General features: G+C 40.0%; 1 protein-coding gene across 5 annotated transcripts in view; it reads left to right on the top strand.

Moving 5' to 3' along the window:
• Window positions 1-25,447, top strand: part of Tmcc1 (transmembrane and coiled-coil domain family 1) — a 185,370-nt gene that overhangs the window by 119,396 nt on the left and 40,527 nt on the right. The window contains exon 1 of one of the 5 annotated variants that reach the window (XM_021164598.2): window positions 4,378-5,664. The exons of 2 other annotated variants lie outside the window; for them this stretch is intronic. In XM_021164598.2, coding sequence (XP_021020257.1) covers window positions 5,623-5,664 — 42 coding nt within the window. In that variant the 5' untranslated portion in view covers window positions 4,378-5,622. Of the gene's footprint in view, window positions 1-4,377; window positions 5,665-20,836; window positions 21,526-25,447 lie in introns of those variants that run through there. 2 more of the 5 variants (XM_021164599.2, XM_029478751.1) reach the window with 2 other exon arrangements.

Genomic DNA, 25,447 nt, shown 5'->3' with positions numbered 1-25,447 from the left:
AAAAAAAAAAAAAAAAAGTCACTTGTCAAGATGGGGGCAGGGGCTGATCACCAGCATTTGAGCTGTGGGCACCGAGATCCATAGGTTTAGCAGTATGTGTGCATATTCTTGACTAAGGCAGTGTCAGAATATTGGGGCTATTGATGTTTTGCTCTGCTGGAGATTCAACCCAGGGCCTTGCACATGCCAAACAGGTACTGATCCACTCCACTGGGTTCGAGCAGCATAACTGGCATATAAACTGTGTAGGTTTTCCTTTCTGTTTCTTGTGGTATAAATATTTTAAGCATAAAAATAAAGAGAATAACATAACAAACACCTAATAACAGTGGCCAAACTTTTTACAGTATTTGCTTGATGTAGAATTTACTTTTATGTACTACTCCTTGATCTGTTGTACTTCTTTAGAGGGAGTTTTCTAAGATTTTTTCATCAGTACACACTTGTCTATGTATTAGTTAAATTGAGAAGCACCCAGGAGATTAGTAAAGTACACCTCTAGGTGTGTCTACAAGTGTTGCTAAAGGATTGAGGAAGGCAGAGGGTGTCACACTCTTACTGTGGCAGCACCACCCCTCAGTTTGAGGCCCAGATGAAATAAAAGGCAAGGAGGAAGGAGCTCAACTACAGGCTTCCCTCTGCTTCCCAGCCTCCAGGACAGAAGCTCTGTCCCCACCCCAGCTGATAGCTGACATTTCAGGAAATGTGAGCTTGTGAGCCTGAACTTCACAAGGCTAGGTGGTTCAGCCTTGTGCTTAGGCTGGGACATAAGATATGGCTTGTTACCCTAGTGCTTAGGCTGGGATGTAAGATAGGGCTTGTTACCCCTTTGCTGTGTCTTCCCCTCCAGCAGGTGGCTGAGCTGAATGCAATTGTAGCACAGTGGCATAAGCATAGAAGTTATGATTAAATAGCAGGTAAAAGGGGGTTTTGTTGTTGTTTCTGGTTTTTGTAATATCATACTTCTATTGGACACATCACATGAAGAAGCTGGTAGGATTGACTGAACATTGCTCTAGGTGAGTCAGGGAATGAAGTGCGTTGACTAAAGGACTATACATTTCTGTAATGTTTTTCCTTCAGTAATAATCTAACCTTAGCTTATTATGAGTCATTTTACTTTGTAGACTTTTTATCCTTTGATAATAACACTTAAAACCCACATACATGCTAAGAGTGGTGGCTCACCACCTTTAACCCCAGCACTCTGGAGGCAGAGGCAGGAGAGTCTGTAAATTCAGCCTGGTCTACGTAGTCAGCTCTAGGATAGCCAGTACTATGTAGAAACCTTGTGTGTGTGTGTGTGTGTGTGTGTGTGTGTGTGTAGGAAAAGAAAAGAAAGAAAACATTTTACAGGTGTTTAAAAATATTTTCTTTATATGCTAAGTTTAGAAGCTTTTTTCTATGCAGTTTTTTTTTTCCTTTTTAAATTTTTCTTTCTTTTGTTATTTGTTCTTATTTTGTTAACAACTTAAGGATGGAGTGGTGGGCTGGACCAGATGGTTCATCTGGTTATCAAAGGCCATCAGTCATGGCAACCTGAATTCAAGGTGGAAGGAGAAATTAGAGTCCTGCTAGTTGTGCTCTAATCTCCACAAGAGTGCCGTGGTTTCCCACCCCTGTAAATAAGCAAAAACCAGCACAGTCTATCAGGGTCAGCTCCACATCCTATCCTAGAAGTAAAGCAAAGGTGAACTGCACTAATGGATTTCCTCTTACCTTATATGGTAACAGTGTGTTCTAGATGCCCTCCTAAAGGGACTGCCTGATGTATATTTAAAAACTAAAAGCTAGGTCTATAGAACAGGACATGCTATGAACACAGGAACCACAGCACACTGCTTACCAAGTGCTCTATACATCATTGCATTGTATGTCTTTTGTTTTGTTGGTTGGTTTTGTTTTTGTTGTTGTGGCTGTTTAGTTTTTTTAAACAGGATCTTACTATGTAGCCCTGACTGTCCTACCACTTACTATGTAAACCAAACTGGTGTTTGGTCACATTCAGAAATCTGTCTGCCTTTACCTCCACCTCCTAAGTGCTGGAATTAAGGGTCATGCTCAACATTTTTATTTGGTTTTGCACTGTTGATTGTTTTTGCACTGCTTAGGATAGAACTCATGGCCTTAGGTTTGCTAGGTAAGCATCATTGAGTCACATCTTTAATCCTTTTTTTTTTAAAAGACAGAATCTGTAACACCTACCATAAAACAACTATTTGAAAACTCTGAGAGGTATGCTGTAAAGGTAATTTCTTTCCACAGAAATAATGCTTCAGAATCCAGTCTAGGCTAACAAGCACATGAGACAAGAAGTATACTTGGTTTTATTCTAATACAGGTGGAGACTGTGTCTTTTCCCTGTTGTCTGGAGTCTGGACTTATAGTCTTGAAATTGGCTAGTTTTAAAAGAATTAATGAGCCGGGCAGTGGTGGCACACGCCTTTAATCCCAGCACTTAGGAGGCAGAGGCAGGCGGATTTCTGAGTTCGAGTCCAGCCTGGTCTACAAAGTGAGTTCCAGGACTACACAGAGAAACCCTGTGTCAAAAATAAAACAAAAAAACAAAACAAAAAAAAAAGAAAGGAAATGAAGAAAAGGAGGAAGGTGGGTGAGCTGCTCCAGACTGTCCAGTTCCTGGAAGGGGGCAGGTAGGGGAGACAAAAGTTTTACCTGGTGAGAGAGATAAAAATATTTGCATAAGGGCTAGGCTTAGGATCTCATGCCTTTAATCCCTAGTAAAACTCTGTCTGAGAGAGGGAGAGGGAGAGGTGAAATTACAAGGTGGTGGAGGGATTATTAGTCCTTAATGGGCAAGCCACCTTTGATGGGGGGAGGGTCATTTCTTACAGAATTAGGACTGTATTTATTGTCTCTCCATATCTTCAAGATTTTTCCACAACCTATAAGTGGGCCTCACTGTGAGTAGAGAAAATCCCAAGAAAAGCCCTGAGTTCAAACTGAAGGAAATGGAAAAAGCAGTATAATACTCAGAAAAAAAGCACAGAAAGGCCTTGTTTTTCTTTTTTCTGTTTCTTTCCTCTCATGCTAAAAAACTCAAACAGTTCTATAATAACAATAGACTGAAGTATAGCAGGAACCTGAGGGTGGAAACCATTCTCTCTGATGAGTGGAAAGGGGTCCCAAGAGGTTGAAATGAACCCTGTTTGCTTTCTCCACTAAGCTGCTTGCCTCCAAACAGTCACTCTTTAGAAATGATGTGGCTGGGAGAAGGTAATTCTAAACCTTCTGACTAGATAAGGGGGACCCCATTTGCCCAGAAAGTAGTGAGGAGAGTACATTTACAGGAGAGTTGGGAAGTAAACTCCTTAAATGTTTTCACTAACCATTCAACTTGCCTATGTGTCCACATTCATGCTGTTCATGCACAATTTGGCCCCAAAAAGGCTTTGAGAAGCAAAGTGTGGCTTAGACCATGGCTAAGTACCAGACTAGTGATAGGGCTTGGTGCACAAGTGGAGCAAATCTGCTTAACATTGCAAAGACTTTGACACTTAGTTCAGGTTGGAACACAGAAGGCTGGCTGGGAAATTTAAACTGAGGACAGCTGGGTTGTCTCCACTGAGATAACAGTGTTATTCTTTATATGTACTTATCATTGCTTGGATTTTTACAACAGTAATCTCAGTATCTAGAACACAGTACAAAGTGGACAGACATATGAAATAGTAATAAAGTCACCAGTTCACAAGGAGTAAGAAAAAGACCAAGATAACACTGACATTAACATCAAATGTCTTAACAACTCCAGAGCTGTAGAACTATGAAAGAAAGCCAGCAGCCCTGAAAAGGTCAATCATTCCATAGATTAATGACACAGATGACTGGTCTTAGTGATTTATAGAACCCAGTAGGCAGGAAGGAAAGAAAGATCCAGAAGAGCTGAGCATCTGCTCTGCACTAGATTTTAGAACGTGTGAAACAACAGAATATGTGCTACTTTGAATGTCTGTAAAACGTTCATCCAGGTGAGCCCTGCCTGTCATGGGTCACAACACTAAAAGTTTTAAAAGTGATTTAAAATCTATTCTTCAAGTAAAACAAATTAGGGGATAAGTTGACCTTAAAAATCATAATAAGTCCTGTCAAAATTAGGTCAAAAACCAGACATGGCAGTGAACCCCTTCAATCCCAACATTTGGGAGGCAGATGGAGGTGAATTGCTGTGAGTTCAAGGCTAGCCTGGTTTATATAGTGAGTTCCAGGATAACCAGGGCTACATGATAAGACCCTGTATTTAAAAATAATAATAATAATAATAATAATAATAATAATAATAATAATAATAATAAGGTAGATGCAGGGCTAAGGACATGGCTCAGTCTGTAAACCCTTCCAGCAAGCTCTAGGAGCTCCAGAACCCATATAAAAAACCAGGGGCAGTAGCATATTTGTAATTTCAGTGCTAGGGAGGAAGAGACAAGGATTCCTGGTGTTTGCTGGTCAGCCAATCTAACTTAAATCTGTGAGTTCCCAGTTTGGTGAAAGACACTAAAAGGTGGAGAACATTTGAGGAAGGTAACCAATGTCATTGACCTCTAACCTACACACAAACACACACACACACACACACACACACACGAATGCATAAATTTCTAATGTCCAAAAAGAAATGGGCTGTCACCACACTTCCCATGATATAGCAAGATTGTGAAAGGAACCGGGAGGAACCCTGTATTCATAGTCTCCGTAGACTCACCAAAGATAAAGTAGATAAGTTTTTTGTTTGAGACATTCTCTTGTACACCAGGCTGATCTAAAATTCCATATGTAGCCAAGGGATGACCTTGAATTTCTGATCCTCTTGCCTCCACTCCAGCGTTGGGATTAGAGAGTTACAACACTATGCCTATTTATACTGTGCTGGGACTGATCCCAGAGTCATATGAATTCTGGGTGAGCACTCTCCCAGTTAAGCCAGATCTTCACCCCCACACTCACATAACATTTTTGGTGAACTAAGAAGAAATGGTATATGTGAAGTTGGGCAGATGTGAAAAGTGAAATTATTAGGCATACCTTCAGTCCCACTGTGTGTGTGTGTGTGTGTATGTCCATGTATGTCCATTACCAAAGACATATTTTCTGAATGTTCAACCTGCTCTGTATTAAAATAGCAGAGAGGGTTTGAAACTCCTCAGGTAGGTCACAGGGTCTAGAAACAGGAGGTTTCCAACCTCCTGTCAAATCAGACTCAGGATGTTTGTGATATCAGTTGAATGAATCAATGGGTTCTTCAGATTCCTCACTTCCTTTTTAAAGAGAACATTTTTCCTATCTTTTACTAGTGTGAGCTGCTTATGATCGGTGTTGAAGGTGTTTTTTTATGTCATTGCTTAACTGGACTGGAGATGATCTCATGTGACAGCATGGAGCTCTTGTTTTGGAGTTGCCATTACTTTCTAGAACAGCCATTCTGTATAGCTGCCAACATGCCCTGGGTACTCTTGCTTCATATTGCAGTGATACTGCTTTGTCAGGGTAGAATTCAGCCTCACAGGGCTAGAGTCAGTCTGCTGACCTCATGCCACAGTACAGCATGTTCAAACCTGGGAGAAACCCAGGGGTTACTCGGCGTATTCTTCCTCCTTCCTTACAAGCATGGAACCGTCACTGTCCTCGGAAACCGTATGTTGTATATGTGTGTGTATCTGTCTCTTTATAAATCTTCTCATTACTGTAGTTATACAGCTTTAAGTGGGGGGCTGGTTGCGCAGACACAGGAAACTGACCGAGCTGCTAGAACTTAGCACTTCTCAACAGCAAAGCTCAGCCAGGGCATGTGCTATTTTTAGAACGTGAATTTGAGATAATAGAGAATCCTGTTATGTTTCCTGTTTGTTTCACTCATAGCTATTCGGACTGAGTGCGAGGGGGTTTGTGTGGCTATGTAAGTCATGATTGGATCATACTAAAGCATCCAACACTCGGGTATGGGGGCCTGTTTCCATGCCAAGTAGACGTTGTTTGGGGTGTTTCAGGCTAAAAAGTTACCAGAAAATAAGCATTCCCTTCAGTGAACAAAAGAGTTTCATTTGCCTTGACGGATTGGGAAAGGCTTGGGTTAAATGTGAAGATGCCAGGCATGCATAACAAATAGGAATTTGAGTTAAAGCCAGTTTGAAATATTTCTCACGTTCTTCTTTTAATAAAAGGATTCTTATCATTGAGCTACTTGTTTTCAGAGCTTTTCCTGTGACACAATGGTTTCCTGAATCATGAATTATGTACACCTCTGTTAATTTTCATCTTTTGATCAACACCACAGGACTGTGTAATGAACTAAACAGGAAGATGATCCAGCTTTATGCAACATCCCCCTATGTTCACATTTCATCTTTAGTTCTGAATAGAAACTAGGCCATTAGATTGAATTTACTATGGGTCGATTTTATAAACACTATATAGATACTTTGTAGAAGATGATTTTTTTTTAAAGCAAAACCAGTTCTTTAGAGGGACACACACACACAGACTAAAATTAATACTGTTTGCTGGTGAGCAGTTGGACTTAAGCTCCAAACAGATTTTTTATTCTGGAGTTTGATATTTTAAATGCTGGCTTTATTAGCAGATTTGTGCCTGTGATCTGTACTCTCTTTTTCTGTTTGTTCTTATTCTTGAATCCTAAAACCTTGGCAGATCTTGTGTTTGTTCTGAAGTTATAAAAGGTCAGTTTATTTATTAGTGTTTTATTAAGAATGCTGCTAGTACATGAGCTGGAGAAATGGCACAGTAGTAAGAGTGCTTACTCTTCCAAAGGACCTAAGTTTGGTTCTGAGCACTTACAGCAAGTGAATCTCAGCTGCCTGTAACTCCAGAACTGGAGAACCTGGCACCTCTGGCCACAGTGGAAGTTGGGACTCTTATTTACAAACACATAATTAAAAATTATAAATCTGTAAGAAAGAAAAAAGAATGGTAGTGCAGGATGAGCTGGGTGATATGAAGGAAAGTATTCATAGAAGAGCCTTAAGAGAGAGGGGGACACCATTAGTTGCATCTTATACGCCATCAGTGCAGTGTGGGGCAGAAACATAAGACAGAATTGAAACATTTCAGTTGCCTTTACCTAGTACTTGCATTAACTCCTAATAGTAGAGATCTTTCTAGACCTGGGGTGACCTAACAGAATTTAGCTCAGTTATAGATACTTGCATTGCATGCAGAAGCCCTAGGTTCAGTTCTCAGTATCCCCTACATACACACACATACACACAATTTTCTGAAACATAATGTACCTGAGTTTCTTAGATTAAACCATATCCTTAGTTCTCTGTCACGTCTCTTACTCAACCTAATAATCGACTCTGGTCACTAAACTGATCTCATTGAAGCAAAAATGTAAATATTCAACAATAAGATATCTACTTCCAGCATCTCAGCTTCCTGACAGGACTAAATACATCTAGAGGCTGTAAACTGAGATCTGAATTCCTTTCTACACTTACAGAATTAACAATTTAGAGAAAAAATTCACAAAATGAAAATGTAGCTGACTACAGGAAACCAGTGTGGAATTTGAAGAAAGGGGAACTCTAGTAGTCACTATGTTTATTGACCTCATTTACATTTTGAATACTTTAAAATGTTATAATGTCTCCAGAGGTTGCTCCATTCTAAAGATTTCTGCCCCTTTCCTTTCTCAGTAACCCTGCAATGGCCACACCTTTAGGTATTATTGTTAAAGCCATATGTATAATACAGACATTTTAGACAATTCCTTGACTGTATCATATGAGCTTTTTCTACAGATGCTCAAATATTTATTGTGGCAACTTAGAACAAGTTAGCCACATACAGTCGCTGTACTTAAGTATGTTTTAAAGCTAAAGTACAGTGCACTTTAAACCTAAGTCTTTTATCTAGTAAGCTGTTACTTTAAGTGGTTGGGTTTTTATGACATAAGATTTCTCTCACAGTCAGCCCTCTGACATGTGGAGGCTAAAGGTCACCTTCAGGTGCTCTTCTTTAGGAGCTGTCTACCTTTACAGTAGGGTCTCTTCCATGACCTTGAGTTTACCGTGTAAGATAGGCTGGCTGACTAGCAAGCTCCCGAGTTTGGCCTGCTCCTGTCTCCCCAGCACTAGGATTCTATGTGTCCTTATGCCTGGCTTTTTTATGTGTGTGGGAATCAAACCCAGAACCTCAGTCTGTGCAACAAAAACAAGACTTTACTGACGGAGCGAGCCTTCTCCTCAGCTCCTTAACTTTCCTTATTAACGTGCAAAACCAGGGGGCTGGAGAGATGCTCAGCAGTTAAGAGCACTGACTGCTCTTCCAAAGGTCTTGAGTTCAAATCCAAGCAACCACATGGTGGCTCACAACCATCTGTAATGAGATCTGACTCTTTCTTCTGGTGTGTCTGAAGACAGCTACAGTGTAGTTACATATAACAATAAATAAATCTTTAAAAAAAAAAAAAGTAAAACCCGGTCAGAAGATTGGAGAAATAAAAGAGGATAGACTTTTTTCCTAAACCAATGTCTCTTTTGTGCTCAGAAGAGGGTATCATATCCCTTGCTCCTCTGCAAGAGCAGCCACTGTTAACCATTATCAACCAGAGTTGAGCTCTCTGTCCATCCCCCAGGGATGGTTCTTAATGAAATTGCCCAATACCTGTTTATCTTGTGATTGTCCCTTGTGGAAGCAGTAGTAAATTGTTTGTGTTACTTGTTTTCTTGTTATTCTCCATTGAATTAATTATATTCCAGATTACTTCTGTATTTGGGGCTAAATGGAGGAGAGGGGGGATAGGATTTACAACTAAGAACAGCTTTTGACATTTGCAATGAGGAGATCTGAAGAGCTACTGGTCATGGTTCAGTCTGAACAGAAGTATTTTTTTCGAGACAGGGTTTCTCTGTGTAGCGCTGGCTATCCTGGAACTCACTTTGTAGACCTGGCTCACCTGGAACTCAGAAATCCACCTGCCTCTGCCTCCCAAGTGCTGGGACTAAAGGTGTGTGCCACCACCACCCCCCGGCTGTGCCTGCACTTTTATTTCTTATTATGAAATAAGATTCAGTAGAAAAGTCCTAAGGATCTTCCAATTTAGGGTACTTAAATGAGTACATGTATATGTGCACACACAAGGACAGATTTGTATAAATTGGCTTTTAAGATAAAGTAATATGAGAGCCAGCAGTTAAGAACACTTGATAATAAGCCTAATGCATATGAGCAACCCCACCCTCTCTCACACATGCACAATTAAAGTAAAATGGCTTAAAAATAGTTGCCACCAAGCCTAATGTCCTAAGTATTAGTTCCCAGGGCCCACATGGTGGAATGAGAGAGCTGACTTCTAAAGGAGGTCTGAGGTTGTTCTCTATACACTCACACACACACACACACACACACACACACAATAAAGCAATGAAATAAAACTTTTAAATAAAAGTAATATATTTCCCTATGGCTCTCAGAAATAGATATTTAAGCTACAAACCTACATGTATTCTCTGGTTATATTACTTTTAGAAAACAGTTTCCTAGGGCTGGTAAGATAGCTTAGCAGGTACCCTGCCTTGCTACCTTGCCTGACAGACCTGAGTAGCTTGATTCCCCAGGATCCATATAGTGGAAGAAGAGAATTAGAGAACCAAGTTCTGCAAGTTGACCTTTAGCCTCCACATATATGGGATACAAAAGATGGATAGATGGATGGATGGATGGATGGATGGATGGATGGATGGATGGATGGATGGATGGGAGGATGGATGGGAGGATGGATGGACAGACAGATGGATGGGTGGATAGACAGACAATAAAAAGCTATTTAAGACTTAATCTTCTCAGAGAGAGCCAGATGTCTCTGTAAGTGTGTTGGGAGTCAGGTGTAGATCAAAACTGAAGCATGGCTGAGGAGAGCATATGAAGGACTTAGACTGAACATACCCCAGCCTTACTATCTTTCACAGAAAACATTTGATCTCTGATTCAATATCAGTAATTGTTAACATATATGTGTGTAGTTGGTACCTCTGCAGAGAAAAGCCTTACATCCAAGTAGAGTTCTGTGCTTATGTAATCAACCTGCGAGTTCATTGTTGTTGACTTGACTGCTTAGGATTAGCCACAAGAGAAGACTAAATGCAGCACACTTGGATTTCTAATGTTAGTCTCAGATTTAGCTTCATCTCTAAGTAGTCCTTAGTCTTTAAAGCATCCCACCCCCACATTATCTTCAGGCTCCTCGAGTTAAAACTGAAGAACAGCTGAATTGCAAACTTAACAACATAGGTGAAAAGCCTACTCCTTTAACCTAAAAGTAGATCATTTTAGTATTTAGGTACATATTTTTTTATTTAGTGCATATGCATATTTTATAACCATTTGTGTAAGAGACTAGTTTTTTTTTCCATTACAACAATTCAGAGTATTTGAATTTAAAATTAGAATTTTCATTCGCAGAAATAACCCTGCTTTCAATTTCCATATTGGAGTCTCATTCTCTTACGCTGGAAACAAAGGCCCCACTGTTCTTCACTCTTCTCCTTCATCTCCAGCACTTTTTAACTAACATCTTCTGACTGTTGCACTCTATGTGTGAGTAATCCTCTCAGCAGTCTCTTTTCCTCCAACCTTTGGCCCTTAAGTAAAAACTACCAAGGCAGAAGATCTGGAAACAATGTGGAGAAACATTGCAGACAAGGTAGCTTAGCCTGAGCTCATCCAGCACATGATAGAGTAACGTTCCTTTTTCCTTCCTAATCTCAAAGATGCATGGTTTTGTTCATAGCATTCATTAATTACACTCTCTGTCTGGTGTTGGTAACCTCAGGCAGCTCACTGGCCTTTGACAGCTCACCTTGCTGTCCTGTGTATGCTTTGTCTGTTCTCTTCCTGTTTTATGGTACGAAACTTTGATTTATTTTTTAATTGCAGTCAGTCGTCAGTTTTCTCCTGCCACTATGTTCTGGAGATAAAACTCAGCTCATCAGGCTTGACTGCAAGTGCCTTTACCTGCTCGGCCATTCTGTGGGCCCTGGTTATTTTAAGAACCATAAGTCGGGCTGGTGAGATGGCTCAGTGGTAAGAGCACCCGACTGCTCTTCCGAAGGTCTGGAGTTCAAATCCCAGCAACCACATGGTGGCTCACAACCATCTCTAACGAGATCTGACTCCCTCTTCTGGAGTGTCTGAAGATGGCTACAGTTTACTTACATATAATCCATAAATCTTAAAAAAAAAGAAAAAAGAAAAAAGAATCATAAGTCACAGTTTCAGAGGGAATGGGTGGAAAAAATAAGGACTCAAATCTGTCTACTAGGCAGACTAGCACACTTCAAACCCATTTACTTACTATGGATGGCCTGGTGTTTTGAGCTTAATGTTGCCAAACAATAGAGTTCTGTCATGTGATGGCTTCTCAAGAGGAAGGGTGAAAGGCTAAGAAACTGATCGTCTGTTCCTTCATTGGTAATAAGCTCAAAGAAGTTGACGAGATTTCCTTTAAGTAAGTTGCCAGCTAATAGCTACTTTTCATTCCTGTTTCCTCTTCCTCTTCCTCCTCCTCCTCTTCCTCTTCCTTCTTTTTCTCTTTTTATAGCTCTTTATCTTCAGTCTGCTAACTGTCTTTAATATTTAGAAGGTGTTTCTTTGAAATTCTGGGGTTCTCTGCAGCTTAGTGGCAAAGCAACAGTGATGAAGTTAAGTGATTAAATGATGTCATGGTTTTGTACTTTTTCCCAAAATATCTGTGACAACTGATATTTTTACAAAGAACAAATTAAATAAATCTTTGTTTCCACATCAGATAACATTCGTATATTTTTAGTAGTTTTCTTATTTTCTGAAGATGTATTTTATACTTATGTAACTACCTATTGAAAAAGCAATTATTCAATGATGCTTGGTGGAGCATAGTGAGGCAGGCTGTAGGGACCACATGTAATGTCCCACAGTAAGGAGAGTACAATATGAGCAGGGTGCTGTAGGTTATAGATTGTCATGATAGAAAATGACCAAGAGAGTAGAGGGGATACTGAATGATTTAGCTTGGCAAGATTTCTCCCAGAGGCAGTAAGACAGGACAGAGAGCCAGGTCAGACATTGAGGATAATACATATCAAGGAAGGATTTCTAGCTGAAACTTACTTAGCTAATTTTGCTAGAATTTTATTTTTAGAAAGGACACAGATATGCCTAGGAAAAAAGCTCAGAAAGCTTTGAAGACTCTTTGTCAATCCCTGACTGGCATGTTCTTCACCTAAGATTTAGAAATCATGAAATAGCTATCTAAGAGGAGTTTCAAGAGAGTTTTTGTCCCTGTAACAGTAGTTCAATAAAACAGCTTTTCATGTGGTAAATAACAGTGCACTTAAAAAGATTTCTTTTTATGAGTGTTTTGCCTGCATGTATGTATATGCACTATGTGTATGCCATGCCTGCAGGGGTCAGAAGAGGGCATCAGATCCCCTGGGAATATATTTACAGATAATTGTAAGCCCCTGTGTGGATGATAGGATTCAAAACCAGGTTCTCTGCAACATTAGCATAACCTCTGTGCATAACCTCTGAGCCATCTCTCGACCCCTTTTTAACATATGTACATGGTGCATATGTGTTTGTGACTACATGTGCACATGTGTGAACATGGATGTAGAGGAATAAAGTTGATGTCAGGTGTCTTCCTCAGTTGTTCTCTGCTTCATATATTGAAGCAGAGTCTCTCCATTTGAGCCTCAATTTGTCTCTGGCTAGTCTACTCCACCAGTTTGCTGCCGGGATTACAAGTAGGCTATCACACATTACCTACCTAGCAGTTACCATGGGTGGGAGTGGGGGTCTCTGGATTTGAACTCAAGACGTCTGATATTTGCCTGACAAACACTTTGTCCACGGATCATCTCCTGCCCTGGTTACCTTTTTTTAAAGAATAGTTTACCCGTGCTTCCTCTAAATGATAGTTACCTGGTAGTGTACTGAGTTATGATGAGTCACTGTCTGCTTTTGAAATTGCTGCGTTCCTTTATTTAGCATGGAAGATAGCGCTTCATTTGGAAGATTAAGTCAGCCTGGGTTCCATGGTTATTTGCTCTTTCCCTTGTTCTTATCTTGAACCTGAATTCTTGTACATGCTACCATGCACTCTACCATGGAGAGACAGTCTCAGCCCAAGAATCTTGTTTCTTTGTTTGTTTGTTTGTTTTTCTTCCTGAAGAAGCTGCTCTACTGAAACTGTCAAATCAGTGAAATGTCACTTGCATTGGATGCTTACAGTCTAGGTTCAATTCTTAGTGCAACCAAAAAAGGGAAGGAAAAGGGAAAACATTTATAATGTTTTTTGTAGCATTGTATATTATCTTCATTTAAAATAACAAGAAGTAAAAGACTTAGACACGGGTTGTTTTTTTTTCCTCCTCCAAATTAAGCCCAGGCTGACCACAAACTCACAATCTTAATAGCCAGTTATATTTCTGAATAACACTAATGTAGTAATACCATTACAGTTCCACACAAAATTAAGTAGATTGAATGTCATTTTAATCTGTCTAAAGGTAAAAGTGCCCTGGACCTTTGAGAACCTTGAAAACAATTGTGCCTTATGGGCTTTGGGTCTGCAGACTTCCTCTAGTCTTGTTATCTTAAGAATATTGGACTCTTCATCTTACTTACAAAGTAAATTTCTACACACCTCTTCATCTGCTAGGAAGGATTTCTTGGGAGTTTCCCAGCACTTCCTCATGTAAGGCTCTGTGTCACCATGCAGGATTTATGGTGTCTGCTGCTAGGAAATCATTCCCTGCAGCATCCTTTGTTTAGGTGGTTGTCATAGATTAAAATGTACCCTCTAAAAGTTCATCTGATAAAACATGATTGCTCACATCAAATGTTAATGGTATTTGGGGGAGGAGCCATTGAAAAGTAATTAGGATAAGATAAAATTCTAGTGGTGCCCTCACAATGGCCTGAGCAGCTTCATGGAGAAAGAACACTGTCAGCATGCTTGCCCCATCTCACCATGCAATATCCTGTAGTGTATTAGGGCAGCAGGAAGGCCTTGACCCAAGTGCCAGTGCTGTACACTTCTCCATCCAGCTTCCAGAACTGTAAGCTAAATTAATTTGTATCTCTGTCAATCACACAGTTTTTGAAATTTTGTTATAGGAACAGCACACCAGATAACAGTGAATATTATAATATGTGGTTCTTTTGAAATAGGCAGCACCTTAGCAAGTAGTCTGAAATGCTTATTATACTGTACTTTGACATTTTTACATTTATTTTTAGGTATGCTTGCATGTGTCTACATACATGTATGTGCAGATACATGTATGGATTCTAGGCATCAAATTCAGGTCATTGAGTTCCTCTACCCACAGAGCATCCCTATACTCTGTTGTTGAGATAGGGTCTCTAGATAACCCAGGCTGTCCTGGAACTCAGTGTGTAGATCAAGTTGACCTCAAACTCACAGAGATCTACCTGCCTCAACTTCCTAAGTGCTGGGCTTAAACAAGTGCCATCATGCCCCATCTCTTTATTAGTTTTCAAGTATCTTAGCTAGTCTGAAGTGGTCAGTAACAATATTCTTTTTTGGAAATCTTATAACTCTGCTACTAAGAAACAACTCTGTTGTTCTCCATTCTGAAGTAATTCGTTCTAACAGTAAAAGAAAATGCTTTCCCTGTTGAGGTGCTCATATGACCATTTCCAGGTCCTTGCTTTGTAGTTTTTCTGTTTCCCTGCCTACTGGCTGGTGTTAGCTTTTATGTAATTGAGAGCTGCTGAACTCAAACAAAAACCTCCCTCTCCCTGAATTCTAGTGGAAAGTTAATACAATTTTGGACTTTGAGCTGAGCTAGCTTCTGAGGGGAGAACAGAAGAGTCCTTGGGGGGAGATGCAGATTCTCAGCTGACTGGTCCCTTGTCTCATTCCAATGCCCCTTGACTCAATGCTCTGGCTGTCCTGGAACTCTGTTTAGACCAGGCTGGCCTTGAACTCAGAGAGATTCACCTGCCTTTAACTTCCTAACTGCTGGTATTAAAGGCATGTACCACTATACTCTGGTTATAGGAGTTTCTGAGATGATATCTCACTGTCTATTTCCTATATAAACCATGTTGGTCTTAAACTTATAATAATCCTACAGCCTCATCCTCACAAATGCTATAATTTATAAGATTCAGTCTTATAAATTGGGCTAGAGAGATGATTCAGTGGTTAAGAGCAGTTGACTTCTCTCTTCCAGAGGTCCTGAGTTCAATTCTCAACAATCTTATGGTGTCTTACAACCATCTATAATGGGATCTGATTGCTTCTTCTGGTGTGCATGAAGACAGAGTATTCATATATATATAATACATGGATAGATAAATCTTCTTTAAAATTAAATAAAGTAAAATAAACTGTACTACTAGCCTAGATTTTGTTTGTGTTTTGAGACATCCTGGCTGGCCTTGAACTCAGCAACCAATCCTGGTCATTTCAGCTAAGACCATAGGATATGTCTTATGCCCAACACCCTGACATTCATTTTATTAAAAACAAGTATATAGTGTTAGGGTCCAAGAATTGCTGAAGGAAGACCCTAGACTCAAATGGTATGCAAAGGCAAAGAATATTTATTCTGAAGAAATTACCAGTATGCAGGGGTCAACCATTCATCAAAATGGCAACAACTTGTATTCAAGGCTAGGGGAATTTTCCAGGAGGGTTTGTTAACCTCTAATATGATTGGTAGGGGCAAAGCAGTGACATTGGTACAATTTTGATTAGTTGCTATGTTTGTTAGTTTCTCTATATTTGGTGAGGCCTTGAAGAATTTTGGAAGCCAGCTCAGTTCTGGCCTTGTTACCTCATCTAGCTAGGTGTCTCAGGAACTGATTCAGCTCCAGACTTATCCTGCCTCAGTAAGGGCCATGATTGACTAGAGGCTCATTGTCAGTGGCTCCTTCTGAGGAGCCCAATATGCTACCCAGAGAATTGAAATTTTTATTCCCAAGGTTTTTAGTCCTCTCAATAGTAAGAATAAAGCTGGGCGTGGTGGTGCACGCCTTTGATCCCAGCTCTTAGGAGGCAGAGGCAAGCGGATTTCTGAGTTCGAGGCCAGCCTGGTCTACAGAGTGAGTTCCAGGACAGCCAGGGCTACACAGAGAAACCCTGTCTCAAAAAACCAAAAAGAAAAAAAAAAAAAGTAAGATTAATTGTAATGTTTTGGTCAGTAATGTAAGTTTAGAATGTTCTGATAATAAACCCAAGGGAAATAAGAATACATGCAGTACTCAGGCTTGATATTCTGATTTTAATTGTAATGTTTTGGTCAGTAATGTAAGTTTAGAATGTTCTGATAATAAACCCAAGGGAAATAAGAATACATGCAGTACTCAGGCTTGATATTCTGATTTCTACCGAGTAGATGAATGTGTGTGTGCTGGTATTGTTTTCCTATCGTTTTAGTACTTGGGCCTAAACTCCAGGTGCCACCCATGTTAAGTACACATTCTGTCACTGAGCTTCTCTCCCAGACTGTGGATTTGAATTCTTTAAATGTTTCTGAACTATAAGATGGATTTTTTTCCCCTCTGTCTACAATGATTGAAGTTTTAAACATTCATGACTTTATTTTATTGTAACTTTAGGGATATTTATGTGCTTATTTAGCTTAGAAAGCCAATAAAGTTACTGCTTTAAGAGTCTCCATAGGGATTTCAGGCGGGGGGTGGGGGGCGACATTGAAATCTAACTTACTAATACCCTAATACCCTCAAAGATAGTGCATTAGTCAGGGTTCTCTAGAGTCACTGACAACCAGGAATAGCCACTACAGATAGGAAGACATTTCATGCTAACATAGAAGCCATGACCTTTCTGAATTGCAAAAATATACACAGAGATCTATGGCTACAGTTCTAACAGGTTCTCAGCCATTGTCCAAAGTAAACACACACACACACACACAAGACCTCACTAGTCCCCATCTGGAAGAGTTTTTCCTTCATTGTATGAACCAAATTTTTTACTCAACATAAATAAGTGACCAAAAAGAAGAGCCTAACAGACAGAATTGCCTTCTGGTTTCTTGCTGCATGGAGAAAACAGATACGTGTCACACCTCTCAAGGGTCATATTTAAAAAATAAAAGCAAATTCTTTTTCAGGGCTTCCATCAGGGAGGACTCATTAATAACTGATACATAAACCAGAAACAAAGCCAGAATCAAAGAAAAATATTGAGAGAAGAAATCAGCAAAATCTAAAAGGCACCTCCTTTTAGAGCAAAGATTTTTTTTTTTTAAGATTTATTTATTTATTATATGTAAGTACACTGTAGCTGTCTTCAGACACTCCAGAAGAGGGTGCCAGATCTCATTACGGATGGTTGTGAGCCACCATGTGGTTGCTGGGATTTGAACTCTGGACCTTCAGAAGAGCAGTCGGGTGCTCTTACCCACTGAGCCATCTCACCAGCCCTAGAGCAAAGATTTAAGTAATCCACAAGCCCAGCCTCTCCAGGCAACTCACTGATTCAGTTCTCCATTCTGCAAGTTGAATCCATTAATATCTTGGAATAACCCTTAAATTTATGAAAGAACTTTTTTGTTTTGTGTGTCTTTGTTGTTGATAATGAATCTCATACAGCAGAGACTCACCTCAGACTTACTATGTAGCTCAAGCTAGTCTTGAACTTCTGACCCTTCTGCTTCTGCCTCTAGAATATTTTCTGTATCCGTTCCTTTGTTGAGGGACATCTGGGTTCTTTCCAGCTTCTGGCTATTATAAATAAGGCTGCTATGAACATAATGGAGCATGTGTCCTTGTTATATGTTGGAATACATGCCCAGAAGTGGTATAGCTGGGTTCTTAGGTAATACTATGTCCAATTTTCTGAGGAACTGCCAGACTGATTTCCAGAGTGGTTGTACCAGCTTGCAATCCTACCAATAATGGAGGAATGTTCTGCTTTCTCCACATCCTCACCAGCATCTGCTGTCACCTGAGTTTTTGATCTTAGCCATTCTGACTGGTGTGAGGTGGAATTTCAGGGTTGTTTTGATTTGCATTTCTCTGATGACTAACGATGTTGAACATTTCTTTAGGTGTTTCTCAGCCATTTGGTATTCCTCAGTTGAGAATTCTTTGTTTAGTTCTGTACCCCATTTTTCAATAGGGTTATTTGATTCTCTGGAGTCTAACTTCTTGAGTTCTGTACCCCATTTTTCAATAGGGTTATTTGATTCTCTGGAGTCTAACTTCTTGAGTTCTTTGTACATATTGAATATTAGCCCTCTCTTCTATATAGGATTGGTAAAGGTCTTTTCCCAGTCTGTTGGTTGCCATTTTGTCTTATTGATAGTGTTCTTTGCCTTACAGAAACTTTGCAGTTTTATGAGGTCCCATTTGTTGATTCTTGATCTCAGAGCATAAACCATTGGTGTTCTGTTCAGGAAAATTTCCCCTGTGCCCATGTGTTCAAGGCTCTTCCCCACTTTCTCCTCTACTAATTCTCATGTATCTGGTTTTATGTGGAGGTCCTTGATCCACTTGAACTTGAGCTTTGTACAAGAAGATAAGAATGAGTTGATTTGCATTCTTCTACATGCTGACCTCTAGTTGAACCAGAACCATTTGTTGAAAATGCTGTCTTTTTTCCACTGGATGGTTTTGAAATTCTTAGACAAATAGATAGAACTAGAAAATAACATCCTGAGTGAGGTAACCCAGTCATAAAAGAACAGACATGTATATACTCACTGATCAGTGGATATTAACCCAAATGCTTTAATACCCAAGATATAATTCACAGACCACATGAAGCTCAAGAAGAAGGAGACCAGAGTGTGGGTGCTTCGGTCCTTCTTAGAAGGGGGAACAAAATACTCACCAGAGGAAAGATAGAGACAAAGTGTGGAGCAGAGACTGAAGGAAAGGCCATCCAGAGACTGCCCCACCTGGGGATCCATCCCATATACAGTCACCAAACTCAGACACTATTTCGGATGCCAAGAAGTGCATGCTGACAGGAGCCTGATATAGCTGTCTCCTGAGAGGCTCTGCCAGAGCCTGATAAATACAGAGCCAACCATTGAACTGAGCGCAGAGTCCCCAATGGGGTCCCCAATGGAGGAGTTAGAGAAAGGACTAAAGGAACTGAAGGGATTTGCAACCCCATAGGAAGAACAATCCTCTCTTAGGATTTCAAGCATGCTTCATGCCTGTTTCCCAAGGATACTTAAAAAAAAAAAACTTAACGCATGAGTGAACAGTGAGGTGAATATTCCTCACACAAAGGTCCTTCTTTAGGCCAGAGAAACTCATATGGTAGAGGCTCTTACAACCAAGGCACTTTGTCTTACATGCTTCATTGGTAAAATGAGAGTCTAAGAAGCAAGCCTCTTGGAAATGCTTTGACCAGTTGACATGCTCCCTGCCTTTCTTTCACAATCCATTGGTTGCAAGTAATCACAGGATTACAAGGGAAATGTTATCTTGCTCATGTGTCCCAGAAGGCAAGGAGCATTAAAATATCAATCACTGGGAGCAGTTTTGCTACAAATTGTAATATTAACCTTATAAATTCAATACAGTACCTACCCAGAGGAGAAAACATGGTCCCTAGCATTCAGCTAATTATTAAGAAAATTCTTCCCTAATAGGTTTTATATTAGGTTGAACATAATTGAATAGTTAAGTAACTATTTAAGATGTTACCTCAAGTTTATTTAGTATATGAATATATGATATTACTTAAGAAAGAAAAGTGTTTATTATCAAAATAAAAATTGAAATCATAGCCAAACATGGTAGTTCACACCTTTAATCCCAGCACCCAGGAGGCAGAAGCAGGCAGTCTTTGTTAGTTCAAGGCCAGCCAGGTCTACAAAGTGAGTTCCAGGACAGTCAGAGCTGTTAGAGAAACCCTGTCTCAAAAAAACAAAATAATGAGGAGGAGGAAGAAGAGGAGAAAGAAGAAGAGGAAGAATAAAATTGAAATCGCAAGAGCTACTGGTTTTGATAACAGAAAATACATGCATTTATAAAAACTGAAGGAATAGAAATCACAGTGGTGGGACTGGAGGAGATGGCTACGTGGGTGAAAAGTGCTCACGTCAGAAGTATGAGGACCTGAGTTAGAGTATTAGGACCCACATCAAAAGTCAGGAATGGCTGCAGGTGTCTATAAAACCTGCAAGCTTTGGGGCAGAGACAGATGAATTTCTGGGACTTGCTGTCCAGTTAGCCTGCATTTAAAAGGAGGGGAAGGCAAGCTTCAGGTTCAGTAAGAGACCCTTTCTTGGGGAATGAGGAGAGTGACAGAGGACAACACAGAAATCAGTGTTGATTTCTTTGAGACTAGGAAAAGCAGAGGAGGATCTTGAATCCAACCTGGCCTGCGTAGTCATATCCTTCCTCAAAAAACAACTAAAAGATGGTGCAGTGGAGCAGTAGGTGCCTAAGCAGACCAAACCCAGGCCTGGGCTCTCAGCATGGTTTTTGCATGCATTATTGGATCTCAGAATTGCAGTGTTTTCTAAAAAGAAGTGGTTTCTCCTATCTGTAGTGTCTGGTTTTAGGGTTTCATGCCTTCTTGCCTATTTCTTGCTCACTGTTTTTTACTCCTACTCAATTGTCATTGCATAGTTTTCTAAACAGAGGATGTAAAATAGAGAAGAAGCATTGGGAAAGTGGAACTGCCTCCTGGTGCTTGATGGAAACCTTTCCTTTGTATTTATTGGACTAAGCTACCTCCAAGTGTTATTTTATTGAGAATTGTTTTTACTTTGTCAGCTCTCCTCAACCATACTTCACTTAAATGAGGAAACAAATGTTAATGTGAAAAAAAAATGTCTTGTAGCTTTAAATGGAACCAGTTGGAAGCTTTTGTCTTTTATAAAAGATGCTCACAGCTGGAGCAGAGAGGCAGATACTGTCTGTGATCTTTGCTCTCACAGTCAAACTGTTCATTTGCATTTAACAACCCTAGCAAACTGCATAATTGGGTGCGTGCAGGAGCTCATGCGCGCGTGCGCAAATTCACACACACACACACACACACACACACACACACACACACACACAGAGCGTGTTAGGCTGAAGCTTTCTGTTTATTCAGCACAGTCCTCCCAGACGCCCAGATGTAAGGTTACTGAGTTGATGCAGAACTGAACTGTACATAGACCGAGGTGGGGCACTGCGCCGCAGAGCATCCGCTATGCAGGATGTTGATGTGATGCAGCTCTGCCTGCCTGTTGTGTGCAAGCCACTGCTCTAAGATTGAAGGTGAGAAGCCCAAGGATCGCCTAGAAGCTTCATTGTGCCCAGCCCTTTGGTAGAAGATGCGTCCCCAGTGGTAGCTGCCCTCATTTACAGTGTGCAAGAGTGACAGAGTCTGCCGATGCTCCTCTACAATTTGGAAGCTGGAAAAAAAATGGAGAAATCTTACAGCCAAGAGAGGTTGTGATTTGTTTACACAATCCAAGCTTTTTCTGGTGTTCACAAACGGAGGATGGGCTTTGTGACAAGCAAAATCATCAGACTGCCTGACGGGGGTTTTTGGTAAGATAAATGTGTTATGAAGAGGGGGGTTTTCTTGTGTTTTTTATTTTTCTATATCAGCTACATAGAATTGCACCTTAGTATTTATTCTGCAGAATCATGTTGGGTGGAAAAGGTTGAGCAAAAGAGCCAGAAAAAAAAATATTTTTGCTGCTTATTCGAGTTGTGACCTTCAGATATATTCATCAGGTTTTCTCAGATAAATGTGAGCAATTAGAAACTTGGCATTTCTAGAGTGTGGGGTGCTCGCTTACAATTCTGTCTTTTTCTTTTCTTTCTTTTCTTTCTTCTTCTTCTTTTTTTTTTTTAATGTCTTTGAATTGTTGTAATTACCTCCCCCTTCCCCCACCCCCCAGAATTTTTCTAAAGTCTGCAGTGGAGAAAGGAGAGAAGAGAAAAAAAAGCTTTCATCCTGTTACTGGGTCATTCCCCTGGAACAGTAGTAGGCTGAGAACATGAGTATAGATGTGAAGGAAGGCATGATAAGGAAGCCTGTCTCTGGCTCCTTGTCATTGCTGGTCAGTATCCCACAGTGGTTTAAGCTTCATCTCTTTGCCCTCTATTATAACTGAATTTCCTTTCATGTTTGCTTTTGCACATTTTTCTTTGCCAGACCCAATTCTGTCACAGAGCCTTTTTCTGTTATTGTTAATACACAGTGTTCTTTATCAGAGAGTAGACAGGTGTAGACAACAGCCCTGAAGCACAAAACCTGGGCCTCATATAGTCCAGCACCACAGGGAAAGAGACAAAACAATCCTCAAGTAGTTCCTGGTCCCTAAAACAAAATAATGGACGCTTTCTGTTTAAAATGTAGGTTTTGATTTTAGCAGACTTAAGCTTCTTAATTTTAAACCTTAATTTTATTTTAACTAAATTTATTTTAAATTTAATTAAAACTAAAAAAGCTAAATTTTAAATAAATAGAATTATTTAATTTTATTTAATTTTAGCTTTATTTCAAGTTAAAGAAATGGATCTTTATAGAGAGTTCCAGGAATAAATAAATAAATAGAAAAGAGAAAGAAGGAAGGAAAGGAAAGAGAGAAGATTACAGTAGGTCCATGAAGTCCTGCCAGGATCACCTGGCTCTAGTCCCGTTCTGAGCTGGGTACTATTATAATTTCTAAGGATAAAGGTTTCCTTTTCTTCACTATAACTTGGCCATGTGTGGTTTGGAGGTCTGTGACCTGTTTCATTGACCAAGCTCAAATATTGTCCTTGGACCCCTCCTCTCACCAGTAGGCACAGCCAAGTTTCCGAGCAGCTTAGAGTGGGCACAGAAGCTGTCCATTGACACCTGCCTTTCTGCTGACTCATTGGTTATGTAAGCCTTGAACACAGCCATCCATACACCCTCTAGGCTGGGAAATAGGGACTGCCTGTTTACTCTCCTTGAGCTCTCCCTTCAAGCCTTTTTGTTCACATGGTTCCTAGGCTTCATTGCAGTGAATAGCTACACCCTTTTTCTCATTTTGAATTGCTGCATTTTTAAACTCTAATTGCATCTCTCCATGATGAAATTCCCATCTGTTCTCTTGGCACATGAAACCTTCAAAAATAGTGTTTTCTCTTACTTTTTGCCTGATTAAAGTAAGGACTTCCTTTTCTATCTTTGAGGGCTCAGTTTGAATGCCTCATTATAGGTGCCTCTGAACTTTCCATGTAAAGTAGGAAGGCTTCCTTTTTCTGTTACTGCTTTCCTCAAAGTACCCTGTTCTTTTCTTCATGGTGGTTTCTACAGTTGACATAGTTGAGTTACTGGTTTCTGTGTTTCTGTCACTTGCCATTCAACTGTGAGTCTCAAGAAGGCAGAGATATTTCATTCATTGGTAAATACCCAGCAAATCACACAGTGGATCTTACAGAAGGACTGGTGGACAGTAACATGCACACACACCAGGGTGAAAGCAAACAGGGTGAACACAGTGTGGAGAAAGCCCATGTGATGAAAGTGAAAAGTGAGAGACTATATAGATTGAGGCTTGAAGAGATGGGGAGGAATAGATGTAGGGCCAAAGAACATGAGACTGCAGAGGCCACATTCAGATTCTTAGGGTTTGGAGGGTCTGGGGAATGTTTTGAGCGTTGTTGGTTTGGGTGCTAGATCTTCATGCATGATTAGGCAAGTACTGTACTACCTAACTATACCCCAACCCCAAACTCTTATTCTTTATTTTGAAAACTGGAGGGCTAAGCTTGGCAGTGGTAGTGCATGCCTTTAGTCCCAGCACTCTGGAGGGTAAGGCCAGCCTGGTCTACAGAAAGGGTTCCAGGATAACCAGGGCTACACAGAGAAACCCTATCTTGAAGAAGAAAAAACAAAAACTAAAACAAAAAAACAAAAAACAAACAAAAAAAAAAAACCCTGGAAACCTGCTAAGGGAATGTAAGAATTCACTTAGAGTTGGATTCTTTTCTTTTCTTTTTTTAATATTTTATTTATTTTTAGAGTCTGGGTGTCTTGTCACACTAGTTGACTTTGAACTTGGCTTGTAGCTGATGGTTTCTCAATTCTTTTTTTTTTTAAGATTTATTTATTTATTATATGTTTGTACACTGTAGCTGTCTTCAGACACTCCAGAAGAGGGCATCAGGTTTTTGTTACAGATGGTTGTAAGCCACCATGTGTTTGCTGGGATTTGAACTCAGGACCTTTGGAAGAGCAATCGGCGCTCTTAACCGCTGAGCCATCTCACCAGCCCTTCTTTTCTTTCCTTTTCTCTTCTTTTCTTTTCCTTTTTCTCCTTCAACTCCACAGAGAATCTAAATGAATACAAGTAGATCCTTTAAGACCTACTGTCCAAAAGAGAGGCATTGAGAGTGTGTCTTGAGATAGTGGCAGCAGGGATGGTTACAGAGCATTATGCACTCTGATGAAAATTTGGTGTGAAGTTGATGAGACTTGGTGTCTGGTTGAGTGTAGTGAAAAGGCAGATGATATATCAAAAGGGCTGCTGGGCTGTGGTACACTTTTTTGGCTTGTGTAACTTGTGGACCATAATTACTGTCCCTAAGTTAAGGAAGAAGGCTTTGAAGAGAGCTCTGATAAGGTTGTGCTATACTCTAACTCTTCATTCCAGGGATTAGACTGTTGCTGTTGTGAAACCTTCAGTGATGATGTTGGGGATGCAGGTAGGGCAGTAGTTTAGATCTGTAGATTGCAGCTTGTCTCTCACCATACCCTCTCCCTGAGCCATGCTGTTACAGCCTCAGGTTTTACTCTGTCATCCTAAAGTTCACTTCTGTGCCATTCCTTATTCTAGGCTGCTAGCTTGAAAGGTCTTTCCTTATTCCTTCTGTCAAAAGCTTCTTTTGAGGCTCATTTCACCATCACCTCCAAGAAGCTTTCTCTGTTTCCTTTCCCTTGTTTTGCTGTGTTTATGTTTTTGAGACAGTCTCTTTAAGCTCAGTCCACTTCCTTCAGCTTCCCAAGTGCTGGGGATATAAGCCTGCATTGCCACACTTGGTACCTTCAGGGAATATGTTGGCCAAATCTACCATGTTGTCTTAATTGGACCTTCCTTTCCCTGGTAGTTAGGTTTTATTGGTTAGATCATCTGTTCTTGGAGAACAGAGATTCAACCTTTATTGAATGGTTTTTGTACACAGAAGCAAACAATAATATAAAATTAATTGAACCAGGTAATATGGATGTGTGCATGCATGTGTGTATACAACCCACATCTACAGTGTCTATCACAACACCGTGATGTGCTTCTGCTTCTATCCCTATCTGGTTCAATAACCCTGTCAAGACTGTCCCACAGCTTAGCAGAAACAGCTCAGAAAGAATATAAAATGTCTAAGAGGTTTAAAAGTAAAAAAAAAAAAAAAAAAAAAAAAAAATCCCTGAATTTGTTCTTTTCATCATTTTTTTTTTTTTTTTTTGTAATTTGTGAGAAAAATCAAGGTCTTGCTA

Source organism: Mus caroli, chromosome 6 (genome assembly GCF_900094665.2).
Source record: "Mus caroli chromosome 6, CAROLI_EIJ_v1.1, whole genome shotgun sequence".
In the NCBI taxonomy this organism is placed as follows: Eukaryota; Metazoa; Chordata; class Mammalia; order Rodentia; family Muridae; genus Mus; species Mus caroli.
The sequence above is the reverse complement of the archived record's forward strand: the minus strand, read 5'-3'. Positions and strand labels throughout refer to the sequence as shown.